Below are 15,539 nucleotides of genomic sequence, written 5' to 3'. Positions count from 1 at the left end.
ACTTTGTCATCATTAACTTTGAATGTTCTTGAGATCTGCTAAACATTTTAAGTGTATTCTTGAAGTTGTAAATTAATTACTGTTGTTTGTCATGGCGAATGAATAAGCTCCACAACTGTGTGATAAATGGAACTTAAGAGAGGATAATCTGTTCCATCAGAGTTAATGAAAACACAGAGCAAGTGATTCTGATGAAATGGATTCATCTGAAACATTAATTCATCTTTGTTCTTTTCAGAAGATGCAGGGTATGAAAAAATAATCCAACAAGCAAGGCATTCTGCAAAGCATCTCATGGCATGAATTTTTTTTGTGGAACCTTGTAGTAGACATAAAGGAATGTGTGTCTGCATTGGAAGTGGTAAAGCTTTTCTGCTTTCCCATATTATATTCCATTTTCATTTCTCCAAAATAGGTTTGCAGTGAGTCTTGCTGGGAACCCTCTCAGATTGGAGAGTCTGGGAGGTCCTTAAAGTAGTGTGAAGACGTTCATAGCACACAGATACAATTTATCTTTCCCTTTCCATTCCAACCTTGTGTTTTAGGCCTTAAAACTACCTGGTTATAGCACTCTGGTAGCAGTCGTGATGACAATCAGAAAGCCTTGCTGCATACAACTATGCTCCTTGCTCTGTACTATATTTCAGCACAAAGCTTGTTGGGGGATTATTTTGCATAGGAAAATATACCCATCCTTACCTCTCCAAAATATCCAGTATAAACAGACTTGATAGGCCCTGTAATATCATTTGTAGATCTTTGGAAAGCTCAGTGGACCCCACTAGGGAACAGGCAATACTGGATTTACTGGTGTGCAATGAGGCAGACTTGATAAGGGACCTTAAGCTGAAGGAACCTTAGGAGACAGTGATCATAATATGATTGAATTTACTCTGCAATTTGAGAGGGAGAAGATAGAATCAGAGGCAACGGTATTACAGCTGAATAAAGGCAACAACAAAGGCAGGAGGAGAGGAGGAGTTCGGTATGATTGACTGGGAAAGGAACCTAGCAAGAAAGACAGTGGAACAGCAATTGCAGGAGTTTCTGGAAGTAATTCAGGACACACCGCAGAGTTTCATCCCAAGGGGAAAGAAGCATGGTACAGAGACGATGAGGCAACCATGGCTGACTAGGGAAGTCAGGAAAAGCAGAAAAGCAAAAGGGTAAGCATATAATGTGGCAAGGGGCAGTGGGAAACCAGAGGATTGGGAAGCTTACAAAGTCCAACAGGTGCCAACAAAAAAAAATAAGGAGGGAGAAAATTAAATATAAGGGTAAGCTAGCAAGTAATATAAAGCAAGATTGTGAGAGTTTCTTTAGATATACAAAGGGCAAAAGAGAGGCAAAAGTGGACATTGGGCCACTGGAAAATATCACTGAAGAGATAGTAGTGTAGAACAAGGAAATGGCTGAGGAACTGAATAATTACTTCGTGTCAGTCTTCATGGTAGAAAACATGAGTAATATTCCAAAAATTCAAAAGAGTGAGGAGATATAGCTGAGCATGGTGGCCATCACATGGAGAAGGTGCTATAAAAACTGAATGGCCTGAAGGTGGTTAAATCACCTGGACCAGATGGACTATACCCCAAAGTTTGAAGAGAGATAGCCGAAGAGATAGTAGAGGCATTAGTGGTTATCTTTCAGGAATTGCTGGAATCAGGGAGGTTCTCAGAGGACTGGCAAATCACCAATCTGACACTCCTATTTAAAAAGGGAGGAAGGCAAAAGATGGAAAATTACAAACTGATCAGCCTAACCTTGGTCGTGGGTAAGATCCTGGAATCCATTGTGAAGCATGAGATTTCTGAATACATGGAAGTGTATGGTAAAACAGGGCAAAGTCAGCAGGTTTCATCAAGGGGAGGTCATGCCTGATAAATCTGCTGGAATTCTTTGAGGAAGTAACGAGTAGGTTAGACCAAGGAGAGCTAATGGATGTTATCTACCTGGATTTCAAGAAGGCCTTTTGATAAGATGCCGCTCTGGTGGCTATTGAGTAAGGTAAGGGCCCATGGTGTCAGAGGCAAGGTGCCAGCATGGATAGAAGCTTGGCTGTCTGGCAGAGAGCAGAGAGTGGGGATAAAAGGGTCCTTCTTAGGATGGCAACCAGTGACAAGTGGTGTTCCGCAAGGCTCAGTGTCGGACCACAACTTTTCACTTTATACATTAATTATCTAGATGAAGGAACTGAAGGTATTCTGGCTAAGTTAGCAGATGGTACAAAGATAGATAGAAGGACAGGTAGCATTGAGGAGGCAGGGAGAGTACTGAAGGATATGGACAGATTAGGAGAGTAGCGGATGGAGTACAATGTCGGGAAGTGTGAGGGCACTTTGGTAGGAAGAAAGAGGCATGAACTATTTTCTAAATGGGGAGAAAATTCAGAAATCTGAAGTGAAAAGAGATTTGGGAGGTCTAGTCCAGGATTCTCTCAAGGTAAACTAGCGATTGAGTCAGTAGTTAGAAGGCAAATGCAATTATGGCATTTATTTTGAAAGGACTTGAATATAAAAGCAGTGATGTATTTCTGAGGCTTTATAAGGCACTGGTCAGAGCACATTTGGAGTATTTTGGGCAGTTTTGGGTCCCATATCTCAGGAAGGATGTATTGGCCCTGGGGTATGTTCAGAAGAGACACATGAGAATGGTCCCAGGACTGAAAAGCTTAACATTCGAGGAACATTTGAGGACTCTGGATTTCTACTCAATAGAGTCTAGAAGGATGAGGGGGGCTCTATTTGAAACAAACAGAATACTGAATGATCTGGACAGTGTAGATGTTGGGAAGATGTTTCCATTGGTAGGAGAGACTAGGACCCGAGGGCATAGCCTTAGAGTAAAGAGAAGACCTTTTAGAATAGAGATGAGGAGAAACTTCTTCAGCCAGAGAGTGGTGAATCTATGGAATTCATTGCCACAGAAGACTGTGAAGGCCAGGTCAATGAGTATATTTAAGACCGAGATAGATAAATTCTTGAGTATTAAGGGGATCAATGGTTACAGGGAGAAAGTGGGAGAATAGTGTTGAGAAACTTATCAGCCATGATTGAATGGCAGTGCAGACCTGATGAAAAATGGCCTAATTTCTGCTCCTTGTAATTTTTATTAATGACTTGGATGAGGAGATTGAAGGATGGGTTAGCAAGTTTGCAGATGACACAAAGGTTGGAGGTGTCGTTGACAGTATAGAGGACTGTTGTAGGCTGCAGCGTGACATTGACAGGATGCAGAGATGGGCTGAGAGGTGGCAGATGGAGTTCAACCTGAATAAATGCGAAGTGATGCATTTTGGAAGGTCGAACTTGAAAGTTAAGTACAGGATTAAAGACAGGATTCTTGGCAGTGTGGAGGAACAGCGGGATCTTGGTGTGCAGGTACATAGATCCCTTAAAATTGCCACCCAAGTGGTCAGGGTTGTTAAGAAAGCATATGGTGTTTTGGCTTTCATTAAAAGGGGGATTGAATTTAAGAGTCGTGAGATCTTGTTGCAGCTCTATAAAACTTTGGTTAGACCGCACTTGGAATACTGTGTCCAGTTCTGGTCGCCCTATTATAGGAAAGATGTGGATGCTTTGGAGAGGTTTCAGAGGAGGTTTACCAGGATGCTGCCTGGAATGGAGGGCTTATCTTACGAAGAGAGGTTGACTGAGCTCGGACTTTTTTAATTGGAAAAAAGAAGGAAGAGAGGGGACCTAATTGAGGTGTACAAGATAATAAGAGGCATAGATAGAGTTGATAGCCAGGAACTTTTTCCCATGGCAGAAATTGTTAGCACGAGGGGTCATAGTTTTAAGCTGTTTGGCGGAAAGTATAGAGGGGATGTCAGAGGCGGGTTCTTTATGAAGAGAGTTGTGGGAGCATGGAATACGTTGCCAGCAGCAGTTGTGGAAGCGAGGTCATTGGGGATATTTAAGAGACTGCTGGACATGCATGTGGTCACAGAAATTTGAGGATTCGTACATTAGGTTTACCTTACATGAGGGTCAGTGGTCGACACAACATCGTGGGCTGAAGGGCCTTTTCTGTGCTGTATTGTTCTATGTTCTAAGTCCTATGTCTTACGGTCATATAAATCTGTCAAAATAAATGAACAGTACTTGAAATCTATTTTTAAAAAAACTATTGTCTTCAGAAGCTCATAAGTTTGTCCACTCAAACATGCATATGTTCCTCTGATGTTAAGTAATCAAAACTGGCCTTTCCTGTGTCAATGAAAATTGCTAGTGTTAGAAAGGAGGGTGGAAATCCTGGATCCAGGCCTTGAGTGCCATTCCCAAAGTCCATTCAACACACTTTGTTCCATATCAGGACAGGAAAGTCTAGCACCAGAAATTCCCTTCTCTGGTCACTGTCTCCATTTCCTCCAGAGGGCACAGCTTGCTGGTGCCCTGGCCAGGCAAGGAACCATAGCTTCCCTCCGCGTGCACGCAGTCTCGTGTGCTGCATCTGTGTTTGAGAGTCCTCTGTCTGTCCCAGTGCCCCATTCCCTTCTCTCCAGTTTTAAGACTAGGGACTGATTTTAAAACAGTTTAGTGTCAATATTGGGGAGTTTCACTGAGGGCTTTTCTCCATAAGCCTGAGTGAATCATCTCACCTATTCTTCACAGCTCATCTCACTTGTTACGCACTATGCCTCAATTGTGCTACAATTGCTCAACAATGGCAGACATACTCACTACTGCCAGGACCTCCTGGGTTTCCTGGCACTATTTTTAGACTCTAGCCATGAAGCTGTTCAAGTACTACCAACCAAAAGCTGCCCTTCACTCTGCTCATAGTGGGAGGGAAAAGAAAAAGATATGGCTCTGAGTTGAATTGATTGAATTGAATTGATTGTCACGTGTACCAAGGCACAGTGAAAAGCTTTGTCTTGCGAGCAATACAGGCAGATCACTTAGTTAAGTAGCATAGACAGTAAATAATAGGTAAACTGCAGCAAAAACAAAACACTGGTACAGGCAAATGTTAAGAGTTTGTGAGTCCATTCGGTATTCTAACAACAGTTGGGTAGAAACTGTTGCGAAACCAGCTGGTGTGTGTGTTCAGGCTTCGGTACCTTCTCCCCGATGGTAGAGGCTGTAGAAAAACATTATCAAGGTGGGATGGAGCTTTAAGCCGGCTTTGAAGATTGGAGGAGCATCAAACCTGTGAGTTTAGATAAAATAGAGTTATTAGTCATTTTTAAAAGCATGCTATTAATTTAAAGAGTGTAGAGTGATTGTAGGAAATAGGAAACCTAGATCTGCATGCAGAAGCTTGCAAGGAGTCGACCATATCACTGCCATCTTGCAGGCACATAGGTGGCATGGCTAACATTTTAATTGTAATTATGAGAACCAAATTACCCAGGCTAGCTGTTTTTAGTACCATTTCGTCTTTCCTCATGTACTGGAGAAATAGTCTTTCCCTAAGACTCAGTGTAGCCTAACATTTTCATTTTGGTCAATGTATTAGCATTCTATATTGGAAAGCCTTTAAATAGTTGAATATGTTCACTTTTATTCAGCAACAGCAAAAGTGAAGAAAGAAAAGAAAATCCGTTTGCTTCTGGGAACAGGCAGGACTGTTTGCCTTTTGACAAATTTATGGTCAGTTTGTGGTCATTGCACCCAGCTCACATCAACTGGAATAGCGAGTCAATGAGGTTCTGTCTGATTTGTTGTCATGATGCTGCAGCACTGCATCATCGAGAAGGTGATGTTCCTCCTGTTCAGTGGCCTCATCTTCCTCCTCAGAAGACCGCTGTCGCTTTCCCAGGTCTTCAACTTCCATTATACATCTCCTCTATGCCTCCTCCAAATGTGCAGAGCACAGCTTGTAAGGATCATGGAGAACATTCTGTCTGGAGTATCCTGCATCATTCTCCAGCATTGAAGTGGAGAACTGTATTATAAGTACGATCAGAAATGTACCATGAGCATCCAAAGAGGCTGGTATGTGTCTGATGCCAATTGCCATGGACAGTGGAGATGACTGGCCTCATTCATTCCCTATGTCTCTACAAACCCCACCCCAGCCCTATATCTCTCTGAGATGTATGCAGTGTTTTAGTTCTGGCGAGTTGCACATCCCTGATTTCAGTTGTTCTAAAATTGTCAGCCCAACCTTTAGCTGGATAGGCCCTAGGATTCTTTGCTTAAGACCCAATGCTTCTCTACCTTTAAAACACTTGTTAAAACCGACCTCTTTGGTCAAGTGTTTGGCAATGTCCTGAATGTCTCCCCATGTGGCTCAGTGTCAATGTTTCAACTTTAAAGACGTTTGCTAATTTTGAGTTGTTGTTGTGTTATTCAATCTTTAAAAAATCAAACATTTAAACAGTATTTATCTGAATGATTTAAAGCAGCTAATTATAAAACACACACACTTGGTGAGTAGCGTCATGATTCCATGAGAATAATCCATCATGAGCTCTGACGCTGTTGTGATGACAGGAGTGAAATCTGTGTAAGGTTCCTATGGAATAATTTATAGAAATGACAGACCTGTTTCTAGGATTTGCATTGTTCACAGTACAGCATTAAATTGGGACTCCTTATGTTCTGCTGCATTCATTCTCAAATTAACATTCTAAGCATATCCCAAGGCAGCAAAGGCAGGCAGTGTAATAAAGCTATCAAACAATAATTTAAAAAAAAACATACTTGCAGATTCTAAAGTTCAATCTGTACAATTTGTTCAAGGTTATACAAAATCCTTACAAGGACAATATGTAATACAACTAGTTAAAAGAGTGTGACATTGATTCAGAACTACAAGAAGAGTGCACACAAAGAATTCTCATTCTTATGTTGTCATTCTGCCTATCTTCAGCTACTGTTCTGAAACTATTGAAACTAACAGGAAAAACTGACTTATTCACACTCCAGTAACAGAATCACATTTCTGCTTTAAAATGCAACTTACAAATTTTCTTTGCTGAAGTAACAACAAAGATTTATTAGGGCGGTGCCGTTGATTTGTGTCTGTGAAGTTTCAAAAGTAGTTGCTCGAGTATCATATATTTGAAGTGTTAGCAAAATGGAAGTCTATGGGATCAAATGAATAGCAGTGCCAATATGAAATTCGTAATGAAAGCAGAGTCGTGGTAGTCAACAGTTGATTTTCAGACTGAGAGACAGTACGGTATGTGATGATCCCACCAAGGGCTGTCTGGAGCACTCTACTGGTATGATATTTTCATCATCCCCCATTCCGCCAACCTCCGTTCTCATGTCAGTGGAGATTGAAAGTTCAGCTCACGGAGTACAAAAGGCAGAATGTTTGACTGACCTTTTATAAATGACTGGTTATGGGCTTGAACTGGAGTCTTTTGTCCAACCCTGAGCACAGTGGTTTAGAAAAGGTGTCAAAGCTTTGCAGCAAATGCAAAGGCGATTCACTAGAATGCTACTGGAGATGAAGGCAATAAATGTCAATTATGTGGAGAGACTAGAGAATCGCGAGTGGTTATTAGAGCAGAGAAGGTGAAAGAAAGATTTAATAGATGTGCTGAACATTGAGTGATTTCAGATAATGTCAGGATGGAGAAACTATTCACTGGGGTTGATCTGTAACAGTGGTCATAAATTTAATGTAATTGGCAAAAAAAGTAGGCAAGATATGGAGAGGTACTTTTACATAGCAGATTGTTATGATCTGAAATGCAATGTCTGAAGGGGTGGTAAAAGCAGATTCAATCATAACTTGCAAAAAGTATAAATAATTAAGGAAGAAAGAAACATCACAAAGCTATTGGAAAGAGCAGGAATGTGAGACTAATTGGACTAATTTCAAAGAACTAGCAGAAGAACAATTGAATCGAATTCCTTCTGTGCTATACCTTTCCATGATTGTAAATAATAAAGTTGAAAAATAAACTACTTTTATGCATTAAGAATGGTTTCTAAGCTGCTTGCTATTTCTACAGCTCAGTGTTCTGCAATAATTTGCCAGCAGCAAAACTCCACTTCTGTTTTCTTCACAGCTTGAAAGTTAACCCAGAGAGGTGAATAGGATGAAAGCATATTATAAAACATACCTGATTTTCATTCTCTGAAGTAAACAGGATGAAAATTGGATGGGACAAATGATTCACTTGCACAGATCGCCACTCAAGGAGTGAAGACAATTTCCGACCCCCTCAGTTAATACACTGAGTTATATTTATGTAGCACCTTTAACTTAATTAAATGTCAAAAAATGCTTCCCAGGGTAGAATCTTGTTGAAACATTGAGGGTGTCAATACTTGAGGCTGGAGGGCTGATGACAATCACATGTTGCCTTTAGACAGAGAAATAGACAGACAGAAACACACACACGTGCACACACACGCATCACAAGAAATCATTAGGACCATGTATTGTCCGTCAGGGAATGGCAAACACAGCACTCAGATGTCTCAGTGCTTCCTATTGAACTTGGTCACAGGTCATAGGTGAATAATTCTGGGGTTCTATGTGTTGATTGTCAAGGAGGGTGCAAGGGGGCTGTATGCAGGCAGGAGGGAGATTGCTGCCAAAGGTGTTAGGTGAGTCAAGGCTGGGGCTGGAGCAAGGGAAAAGTAGAAGCTCATGTAGAGATGGAGATCAGGACAATGACAGGGAGAACTCTAGCTGTATATGGTGTGGGTAAATCATCATCGGAGGGCACGGCAGGCCAAGGAAGGGGGGCCACCATGAGGGGAATGTGGAGAACCACTAGCTTGGGGGCAAGGGGGCAGCTGGAGGCTTGGTGTCCACATGATGGGATGGGTGGGAATGCACTGTCGGGATAATGTGGGGGTGTAAGGGGATATGGAGGCTTCAGGTAGCAAGAGGAATATACCAGGTGACTAGGCACAGGTTGGTGCTGACTGTCCACTGTGAATTGGATTTGATTCCCCATCATTAACCATTCTCTAGGTGCAAAATCGAACTGGAAAATGGCTGTGACAATGCCCAGGGTGGTGGTGTTACTGTCAGTTTGATGGGCAAAAGCAAAGGATCCACATCTGCTGAATATTAGGATGCATACCTTTGCAAACTCCATTTCATTTGCAACCACTTTTTCGTCCATTTGCAGTGCATGTGGAATGAATGTGCCGAGGATTTAAATACAGATTAAAGGTGATTTGCACATTGCCATTAGTGTTTGCAAACCTAATATCGTAATTTCAATGATGCAGAAGTTAGCAACAATGACATAAATCAGACAAATGCTGGGTAAAAGCATCCCATCAGTTGGGGAAACTTTTAGGGGTGCTGTAAAAATAATGTCACTAGACCACAGAACTGCTGTCTCATTAGAGGGAGAATATGATGGTGGTTTAACCTAAAGATCACCATGCCTCAGGAAAGGAGTGAGGTTGAGAAGGAGAGTCCTCCATGGTAAACTCATCTGATGTGGGAATTGAACCCACGCTGTTAGTATCACTCTGCATCACATACAGGTGATTGAGTTAACCTTCAGGAATTCAGCCCTATTTTTGATGAAGGGCTTTTGCCCGAAACGTTTATTTTCCTGCTCCTCAGATGCTGCCTGACCTGCTGTGCTTTTCCAGCACCACTCTAATCTAAACTTTGGTTTCCAGCATCTGCAATCTTCACTTTTGCCTAAGCCCTTTGATGTAGTCCAGACAGAGTGTGCTACATCATCCTGGTGCTCTGTGCTCTGAACATTTGGAGCAAGCAACCAGTTGATGCTATAGAACCTGAGAAGCTGGGAGAAATAGAGCAGTTTTCCAAGCAGGAGAATGAGGCCATTTTGGAGGGGGAAGCTGTCCTTGTGCATGACATAACTCAGCTGTGTGCATGCTACAAGCCAGAGAGAAGCTGGCTGACATCTGATTCCAGTAGATGAGAGCTGGGTGCAGCATGAACCCTAGAATAATTGCGGGACAAACATCAACTTCTATTCATTTGGTTTGCATTCATAAATTTTGCTGGCTGTAAATAAAATCTCATCTTTGGAATTGTCTGATTCTTGCCATTGAGTGATGTTCCCCTTCTGAAGACTCACAACTTGTCACTGTCCAACTTGCCACTTACTGGATATTGCCAAAAGACTTGCATCTGTGCCATCTTTAAAAGGTTTAGCAGTCAAAAAGCTGACAGTCCATCACACATCACAATCCTGTTCTCTTGTCCCAGCCACTGTTTAACTCCCAGTCAACTTATTTTACCATTCCTTAGTACATCTCAACTAACCACCCTCTCTTCTAAGTCACCACTACTCGGTCCCCAGTGCCTAATGAAGAAGGATTGTAATGTGTGATGGACTGTCAGCTTTTTGACTGCTAAGTCATTATGTTACTATTGAGAGCAATGCCAGATTGTCAATGCTTGTCTGGGTGTGCAGTGGCCTTTTAAAGATGGCATAGATGCAAGGGATGCCAGACTTTTGGCAATATCCAGTAAGTGGCAAGTTGTTTTGGGAATGGCACATAGTAAGATGGGCTGGAATCAGATAAGATGGACATCAAAGGGACAGCACATGTATTTAAAGACTTTGGTAAATTATAGCAAAAAAAATCTCACTATACTTTGCAGTGAAAAACCCTCAGGAACACTTGACACAATTGGCACTTAGCCAAAAAATGCAAAATTTGACATATAGATTTAAGAATTATTTTTAAAAGTATTTTAGCGAGATGATGGAGTGTATCAGAAGGGGAATCCATGGCTTAGGCAACTGCAGGTATGGCCAAAGTTGGTGCACTTAAAATTGGGGGATACTGGAGTGACCAGAAATAGTTGCCTAAGTTATCTTAAAGGCTGGTGGAGATTACAGAAATGGGCAAGGACTGGGCCATGGACAGCTTGCTTGACTGGAAGCCAATATTGGTCAAAGAACACAGGGAGGTGGATAAATCTGACTTAGTGTGAGGCTGACAAAGAGGTTTGAATGACCTCAATGACCAGAGTGTAAAATGTGAGGGAACAATCAAGCATGTATTGGAATAGTCAAATCAAGTGATGGTAAATCATTAATGAGGGTTTCTGCAGCCTATGAGCTGAAATAGGGGTGAAGTTGGGCAATATTATATAGGTGGAAGTAGCCAATCATAATGATGGTATGAATGTACAAAGTTGGACATTGATTGCATAGTTTTATTTTGCCTGTGCATCTGTGTTCCTGATAATATCTCTGCAGCTCTATCCCTTATCAACACAAATCAGGATTGGTGCAACCAGAATTTTTAGGCTGTAGGATATTTGTTGTCTTTTGTACCAATTAAAATCACTTTAGTACAGTACTGCACTTTGATCTTTAATGCGTGTTTAGCTGGAACATTTGTCAAACTGATATAATTCTATTGACATGTTACTTATTCCGCAAGATAAAGATTAAGCATGGCCAAAGTTCGAGCACTTAAATTTCAGATCTAGGTTCTAATCTAGTTTAGACTGATGGGATAAAAATCTCTTTACTATAAAGATTTTAAATGAGCACACCCTGGTCACAGTTGCCCCAAAGGATGATATTTTTTGGAGACAAGGATAAAGTTAAATTGTTAAGACAGAGAGTAGAAAGACCTTAATTCTGAAAGACTAGTTCCATAGACTAGTGAAGTGCTACACTTGCACAGAAATTGGGCTATAGTTCTCTCCTGTTACCTTAGGGATTAAATCTTGCATCTCTCTCTTACACAGAACCAATTAATATTAATACCACACAATAAAAAAAATTGTACTCCAGTAGTCATATAATATTAAAGTGAACAAATAAGTCATGAAAGATTGATGGGTTAAATTATATTCTTCTGTTTTTGGTCTACAGGTGGAAGAAGATTATGTAAATAAGCTGGTAGAAAATTTACAAAATACGTAAGTTTGAAGTCAACTAGTTGATAATGAATAAAAATTGGAGCAACGGCTCATGGTGCCAAGTTGCAAATTGATTGCCATTCTTACTGAGCTGCAATCAGATCATGACACAATAAAGAGCTGTAGAGCAGAGGACAGGAGGAGAGGCCTATCCCTAGAGCCCATGCTGATAGCAAGTTTCTAATGGTGGTGGCAGAGGCCCTGTAAGCAGCTGAGTTAGAATGAGGAAGCCACTTATCACAGTTTACACAATGAGCTTAGGAGGTTAAGACAAACTAACACAAAGTGGAAAACCAATTTAAACATGGACCATATCTGTGTTGGTGGTAGGGGCACTCCCACAGATCATGGATATCTGAAAACCATGGACAGTGTGCCAGCAATGCCTGAGGACAAGACGGTTTACACGACTGGATTGATTTCAGATTTTCCACTCATAGCTTGGCGTTTTGTCTGGAGCACATATTGGTAATTGGCTCATATTAAATCCCTTTTCCTGCTATGCCAACGGAAGAGTTGACTCCAGACTGAACATGCAAGAGGTCACAGGTCTTTGGCATTTTTGGGATGGGGTGAAGGATTAAAACTGTTTTGCCCATCTGTGTGTGGAATTACTTTGAAATGAAACCCAAGCAAAATTAGCAAATTCAAGTGCGAGAGGTTATGCCTGGACTTGTTGATTAGCATAAACCACCTTAGACCTTTTAGGTTATTCAAAATTCAATTCCCAAGTGAATGTTACATGAATTCTGCCACTATCTTATAATAATAAATGCAATTCTTTAAGGAGTTTCTGACCATAAGAATATTGAACAGTATGTCACATTTTGTATGATATAATGTTAACATTGCATTAAGGGATACTAGGAATTAAAGCTTTTAAAGGTCTTTTATGAGAAATTTATTTTTCATTATGTTAGTAAGAGTGTTAAGGAGGCCTTATGGCAAATCCTGTCTCTGGGTCAGAAGCTCTGGTTTTGATGGTCATGGAACGACCTTCATTATGTGGCCAAATAGATCAGCCTATATATTCTTCCAAAATGCCTGAGGACAGACAGTAAGAATGGGAATTTCCTGGGCAGCAATAGATAATGGCAACCCACTGAAATACTTTGTCAAACATAATCAGGAACTCGGTGTAAGTCCATGATTGTAAATATCCTCAGAGTGTATACTGAACAGAAAGAGGAATAATGTTAACCTAAATGGTTGTAATAAATCAGCTGTTAGATTTGCATTGATCTCTAATATTGCATCGTGTAATTTCAACAGCCAAGAGTGTGAAACCAAGTTACTTTTGCAAGTTGCCAGAAAATCAATAGTGTTCTCTTAATAGGTTTGTCCTATAAATTGATAATTCTGCATTATTGACATGCTACCCTTAGGTACTTCAATGAAATACAGTCAGGGCTTCTTGAGATCATCTCTCCTTCTGCTGATTTTTATCCTAACCTCTCAAATCTGAAGGAAACGTTTGGAGATACCCAACAGAGAGTAAGGTAACTATGAATGAATTTTAAAGTTGCCTACTAATATATATTCTTGATAAAAAGCCATTCAACAGATGTTGCAACACAACTGAATTAAGTGTCTCTTTATATCAAAAGCCTCCATTACATTTTCCACTTTGACAATCATCACATCTTCATACAGGGTGTATTGCAGATGACAATGTTTTTGTCCATGTAAAACTTGTAAATGTTTGACGTCTAAGGCCATGATATTTGACTCTTTAGTGTCTGTTACTTTGTTGATATGAATGCAATTTTGTCTCCAAAACTTACATTCACATAACACACTTGCATTTTGTTGAGAACATTGTCAGATTGTTTGTGAGTAAAGGTAAACAATGTGGATGCTGGAAATTTGAAACAAACACAGAGAATATTCAGTAGGTTTGGCAGCGTCTACGGAGGGAGAAACATTTTGAGACTGGTATGACTGTTCTTCAGGAAGAGAACCTGGCAGTCAGTACATCCAGTGAGGTGAGGCAGACTGATTTAATACACTTGAAGTGTGGGTTTCGTCCAGGTGCTCCGGTTTCCTCCCACAGTCCAAAGATGTGCAGATTAGGTGCATTGGCCATGCTAAATTGCTCATAGTGTTCAGGGATCTATAGGTTAGGTGCATTAGTCAGGGGTAAATATAAGATAATAGGGTAGGGGAATGGGTCTGGGTGGGTTACTCTTTGGAGGGTCAGTCTAGAATTGTTGGGCCGAAGGTCCTGTTTCCACACTGTAGGGATTCAATTTTTTTCTAAACCATCCCATTAAACAGATAGTGAGTTACAATCAGCATAACTGCCTGAGTCCTATGGTTTCATAAAATCATATTTAACATTGGTCATAGGTCACGCTGTCTCTGGATATGACCCTTGGTGTAACATTTCACCAGTGTAGTGACCAGAACATCTTGCATATTACCAATAACACATTCGTTGATACGCTCAGAGTCCTTCACTTTGGATCAAATCAGTCTGGGTTGATTAGGAAATCAATGTCCAACTTGAAGTAGCACAGTCCATGATGCTAGCTCTTTAATACCTACACCTCTTGAAAGAGGAAAACAAACATATCAACTGAGGTGACTTTATTTATCAATCGGATTTGTAAAGAGAGCTATATAATCAATCTTCAGCCTGAGAGATTATGGATAGCAGAATTACATTGGCTTTGGACTGCACCTTATTACCTACAGGAAATCAAGCCGAGCACTTGTTACTGTGGGTTATCAGAACAAAGAGAAATGCTACAATAGTCAAAGAGATGCTGTAAACTCTTGCTCTGTTGGAACATATCGTCAGATGAGGCAATCTGAATTAGACCGAACTCATGACTTATTCTTTGCAAATGTGCAGTTGTAGAATTCAAGGCATATATCCCTGATCAGCTGAAGAAATTAGCATGAAAAATACTCCACAATTCTGTTTGTATTCTGAATACAGACACAACATAGCACATGATGGCATCATAGTAATGTTACTGTGCTAGTAATAGAGGGTCTCACTAATGCACTGGTAACATCGGGCAAACCTTTATGATTCTCCACTGGTATATTCACTCGGTGGCGTTCCTGTTAGCCTGGCAGATGTACCTGAACTATGTGCAATGTTATACTGTTGGACAAGACATATGCTGACCCCCATAACTCACCTTGATGAGGGCACTTATGTGGCCAAAGGGCCAAGCAAGTGGCCTCAACTTTGAGATGAGTGGAACAAGTTTAAGAACGGGGAAAAAGTTTATAGCATTTTCAGCTACCTTACACACAATCATTAAACTAACTCACAGGGAAAATAAACAATGAGTTAGGCTGATTTATTTTGAAGACTTCAGCTGATATATATTCAGAATTTGGATTGCTTAGCAAACAATTAGGCTCTAGGAATTCAGCAACACAACTTCATTTAATTTAGGTAAAAACAAGGACTGCAGATGCTGGAAACCAGAGTCTAGATTAGAGTGGTGCTGGAAAAGCACAGCAGGTCAGGCAGCATCCGAGGAGCAGGAAAATCGATGGGGAGAAAGTAGCATAAAGTACAATAGGTGAATGGGGGTGAGGATGGAGGTGATAGATCAGAGAGGAGGGTGGAGTGGATAGGTGGGAAGGAAGATAGGCAGGTAGGGCAGGTCATGAGGGCGGTGCTGAGCTAGAAGGTTGGAGCTGGGGTGAGGTGGGGTAAGGGGAAATGAGGAAACTGGTGAAATCACATTGATGGGGTTGAAGTGTTCCGAGGCGGAAGATGA

The 15,539-nt window shown here is 40.9% G+C and overlaps 1 protein-coding gene across 5 annotated transcripts in view; it reads left to right on the top strand.

Annotated features, from left to right (window-relative positions):
• The window catches only part of LOC140485692 (alpha-1,3-mannosyl-glycoprotein 4-beta-N-acetylglucosaminyltransferase B-like), a 242,426-nt gene that overhangs the window by 130,022 nt on the left and 96,865 nt on the right, over positions 1–15,539 (top strand). For all 5 annotated transcript variants that reach the window (XM_072584115.1, XM_072584112.1, XM_072584111.1 and 2 more), the window contains 2 exons: positions 11,747–11,793; positions 13,179–13,292. In XM_072584115.1, the coding sequence (XP_072440216.1) occupies positions 11,747–11,793; positions 13,179–13,292 (161 nt within the window). The remainder of the gene's footprint in view (positions 1–11,746; positions 11,794–13,178; positions 13,293–15,539) is intronic.

The sequence above is a fragment of the Chiloscyllium punctatum genome, chromosome 14, assembly GCF_047496795.1.
Source record: "Chiloscyllium punctatum isolate Juve2018m chromosome 14, sChiPun1.3, whole genome shotgun sequence".
NCBI classification, from domain to species: Eukaryota; Metazoa; Chordata; class Chondrichthyes; order Orectolobiformes; family Hemiscylliidae; genus Chiloscyllium; species Chiloscyllium punctatum.
Note: the sequence above shows the minus strand (reverse complement) of the source record. Positions and strands in the feature narration are given on the sequence as shown.